The sequence below is a fragment of the Dreissena polymorpha genome, chromosome 1, assembly GCF_020536995.1.
Source record: "Dreissena polymorpha isolate Duluth1 chromosome 1, UMN_Dpol_1.0, whole genome shotgun sequence".
NCBI lineage: Eukaryota > Metazoa > Mollusca > Bivalvia > Myida > Dreissenidae > Dreissena > Dreissena polymorpha.
Genome location: NC_068355.1, coordinates 202,418,633 through 202,422,993, shown reverse-complemented (window position 1 = coordinate 202,422,993; position 4,361 = coordinate 202,418,633). Strand labels below are relative to the sequence as shown.

At 31.3% G+C, this 4,361-nt stretch overlaps 1 protein-coding gene across 1 annotated transcript; it reads left to right on the top strand.

The window, feature by feature from the left end:
* Window positions 1–2,438: 2,438 nt before the first annotated feature.
* Window positions 2,439–4,164, top strand: LOC127864664 (probable ATP-dependent DNA helicase RecS). The gene is made up of 4 exons (XM_052404507.1): window positions 2,439–2,507; window positions 2,883–3,027; window positions 3,217–3,773; window positions 4,042–4,164. Exons 1-4 carry the CDS (start codon window positions 2,487–2,489, stop codon window positions 4,144–4,146), a joined length of 828 nt encoding a protein of 275 aa, XP_052260467.1. The 5' UTR covers window positions 2,439–2,486; the 3' UTR covers window positions 4,147–4,164.
* The last annotated feature ends 197 nt before the right edge of the window (window positions 4,165–4,361 follow it).

Here is a 4,361-nt window from a genome sequence, read left to right as displayed (position 1 = left end):
TGCCAATGACCTTGAAACGGTAGAGCACTTAAGCATATGGCATACTCATTTGAACGCAATTTTATTTAAATCACCAAAATATCCATGTATTTTAGTAAAGATATCTGCATCTTAATCCTATTGATATGTCCGTCACATTAAAACACATACGTAAAGAAAAATAGTTAGGTGTTTAATAGTTATGAACAGTTAAGCTCAATAATGAGCCTATATGAATTGCGCAATAAGAACATTAATTGGTTTCCAAAATATGTGCACATACAGTGTTTTTCGTTATGTTCCATTATAAATACTCTCATCGCGTACATTGTGTTATTCGGTTTCCAGTATAACAAACCGACAGGATAATATATTTGTGATCAAGATTTACACCCAGGTGGTTTATAACACAATCTATGTCCGGAAACGGAAAACAAACTCGTTTAAGTAAGTATTCACGAATTAATATAATTACTAAACATTTGCTTTTATGTTAAAACCAGGACAGCGTCAAGCGCGGATGCATTTGCCAAATGAATACCAATCATCGTAGATCATACATTATAGCAAATATGATGTTTAAGTACAATATCAATACCCCATTACATAACTGGTTGATTTTGTTTGCACATGATATGATGCCATTTGTGAATGTGTCTTAATAAAGGAAGTTGTCTTAATCATCGAAAAGTCTTACTTGTTGAGATAATTCTTTTTTATAGAATATGTGAGTTCATAATGTTAACCTCCCTTTTCACTCACTGTCTAATCGGACTTCATTGAACATACATAGATTTCTTGATAAAATTAGAGAATCTACACACGAAAATGATATGTCGTCATGTACTCAGAGTGAATGTGCCCATTGTCACGAGTCTATGAAACTTATAAAGTTATTATGTTTACAAATGAATTAAGTTAATTTTAAAGGAACAATCTGATTCAATAAACGCTTTGATTAAAACCTGTCTCACTTATTAAACATCCATATCTAGTTAAGTCTAATAATGCAATCCGTATATCGTGTGCATGTGATGGTTTGTGCAAACGAAAACTTCATAATCGTGCTATCACGAAATAGGGAACGTTTTGTGATTGTCAATGATTTGTTTTGTTCAACGTCACGTTTGTTTTGCAAATATATTTGTTAAATATTTATCGTTTGACTCCTATACTATATATATATATATATATATATATATATATATATATATATATATATATATATATATATATATATATATATATATATATATATTCATGTATTCAAACTTCTTCAGTATAAGAGCTTTGTTTTTGTTTTTATTGTATGGTCAATAGCATAATTGGCAAATATGTTGAATATTAAAACAGATACTTTTTATTGTTTAATTTATTAAATTTAAAAGTGAAACACACAAATAAAAACAGAAAGTCCACGTTATCATCATCCTTGCGGATATTCCTACCGGACAATTCAGTGTAAGTAAAAGTGCATTTAAATTATTACAGGATATGTTTTTGTTTGCAAAAGAAATAAAGATATCACATAATATAAATATAAATCAAAACAGCATGGTGTGTTCTAGTTCTTTTTTATGAGATTGCAAGTTTTTTTAATCAATACACTATTGAATTAACAATAATTTATAATAAACAGGATATGATTCACGCACGATGTATTTGTCCTCAAAATAATAACACTAATACGGTCTTTTACTTATATTTTACTTTCAAAATAGATTTGATTGTTGGGTTTTTTTTTCAACAAAAAAGACCTAGTTTTAAGAACCAGTAGGACATTTCCATAATGAAACAGTGAGGGTTATCTGAAATTAACGGTATTTTTTTACCTTCTTTCCATATCTTTTGGTATTTCTGGTTGCAGACCTCTTAGCTCTGGCTGTGACAACCTGAGAATGAATTGTGTGTGTGAAAATATGGAAAACAAAATTATATAAACTAACTAGTTTATCTTTTATACAATTACAGAATGTTATGTTCTGATATAACTGAATGGTTATGACATCAACTCTGTGGTCTGGCTTTCACACAAAGACATCTGTTGAACTTTTTATGTTTACTACTTAATGACAAACAATGCCTTAGATGATTAAAGGCATTGCTTTAGAAGTATAGGACCTGCAGTCCAACTATTGCCTTACAGCTACCAATAATGAAGGGCATTTATTATTATGGTGCTGATCAGGGGAAAAAAGGCGAGGCTAAAAAGAGACATGACAGGGTGCCCAGCTTAACGGCTCTAGACATAACATTAATTTATAGGCTGTAACAAGCCATATGAGCAATCAATACTGGATTGCAATCACTTTATAAATGTTCATTAAAAATGATGAAATATCTGTACTATTAAATGCACAGAAAAGTTACCGTTATTTTATGTGTCTGAGGCTTAATGTCCCTGGGAACTGGTACTTCACTTGCATCCACCTTGTCTTGAATCTCTGGTTCAGCTAGTCTGGATTACCTGCCCCTTTGTATACAAAGAGTCAGGCACAGACGAAGTAATGGCGGACGCGATGGAAATAGTAAGTTAACTAGCAAATATTAAAAGGTGGTTCGTTTTGAAAGTATTTATTTCCCGATCAGTATTATAATTAATTATTTCAATGGTATGAATCATTTTCACGGAACGATTGATTTTGTATGAGATATTTCATTCTTCATAAGTTGAATAGTTTTCGGATAAATTAATGGAAAATGTAATTTCGGATAATACACAAGAGGAAGAAAATGACATGTGCGGGACTAAAACCTGTGATCATCATTATTCTATTATGACTACCGACTGAGCTTAAATCGAGATGCTTGTAATTTTCCATGGTGGGATAATAATCCTGTGTAACAAAGGTCTAATAATTTAGACTAGCCCTGACACTACACTTCTTTCTTCTTTTTTTCAGGTTATAAACAGCCAGTCAATTACAGATGCATTGCAGAAATATTGTTCAGAATTCCAAACTAATATATCAGAGCTCAAACCACTACAGTTTAAAGCAGTACAAACATTATTATCAAAAAAAGACTGCATCTGTGCTCTACCCACTGGTTATGGCAAATCATTAATTTACGAAATTTTACCTTTTATTGTTCCAAAATGTATTGTGATTGTTATTGTGCCTTTAAATGCCATAATATAACAGCAAATACTGAAACTCTATGGACAATCTTTTTCTATGTCTATGAGTATAGACACTGTTGACTTATCAATTACCAAATATTTTTTCTTTCATCCAGAGACTGTTTTAAACTCTCTTGAAGTGAACAAACTATTTCGCTCTGTTAAATTTCAAGATTATAACAAGTTTCTTGTAATCGACGAGGCTCATTGTGTTATTGAATGGGACGGAGAATTTAGGAAGGACTTTAAAAGAATATACCAACTGAAGTCTCTTGTAAGTTGCCCAATTCTTGCTTTGTCAGCAACAATAACAAAAGCAGGTCAAACTGAAATTGCAAAATGTCTGCATTTGACTAACTATGAAGTTGTAAGTGCTAGCCCTGCAAAAGACAACATTAAGATGTTCGTTATGAATCGTCCTAGTCCAAACTCCAAAGGGAATACCTCATTTACACCATATGACTATATATTTGTACCGGTTTTGCAACAACTGAAGAGTGAGATTGATAATTTTGAAATAACTATTGTATATTGTAAGACAATTAATTGGATTGGTTATGGATATGAACTTGCAAAGCAAATACTTGGTGATGAATTCTACTCAGGAAAACCATCGGAGAAAACTGCAAGAGTCATGATGTACCATTCATCTATGGAAGGCTCTGATGGGAAGGTACGATGTTGTATTATTTAGATTTACAAAAATACAGTCCGTAATATGAAAATCAATCATAGTATAAAATTGCATTATTTTGTTTTTCTAAATTGCCCAATTTACATATTTTAAATATGTAGTTTCAGTAAATATGACACTAGTTTAATTGTTACTTGTCAGAAACTATTTAGTAAGGTTGATGTTTTATTAGGAATGGATCTAGTTTAATCTTTGAGCCATCAACATGCAAAGTATTTATATGTTGTTTCTTTTCAATAATTTTCAGTTGAAGAAACATATTGTTGAGACGTTACAGACTGAAAGGTCTACGATCCGACTGATAATTGCATCTGTGGCTCTAGGCATGGGTGCAGATTTGAGGCATGTTTAGAGGGTGATTCATGCTGGACCTCCTACTTCCTTAGAAAGTAAGTTTAGGTATTTAAAGATAGAAAACAATTTCAAAAAAGTTTATTTTATAGATATTTATCAACATTGAAATGCTTTGAGTATTATACCAAAAGTAGTGTAACGAACACAGCATTCAACAACATTGGTCATAATGTTAGCATAATTAAGCTCCAATATTAGATATAAAAGTCAAGA

Coding starts and splice junctions, on each gene's coding strand:
- LOC127864664 (XM_052404507.1), top strand. CDS start 2,487: ATGGCGGACGCGATGGAAATA. Junction 3,028..3,216: donor CATCTGTGCTCTACCCACTG/GTTATGGCAAAT, acceptor TCTTTCATCCAG/AGACTGTTTTAAACTCTCTT. Junction 3,774..4,041: donor TGGAAGGCTCTGATGGGAAG/GTACGATGTTGT, acceptor AATAATTTTCAG/TTGAAGAAACATATTGTTGA.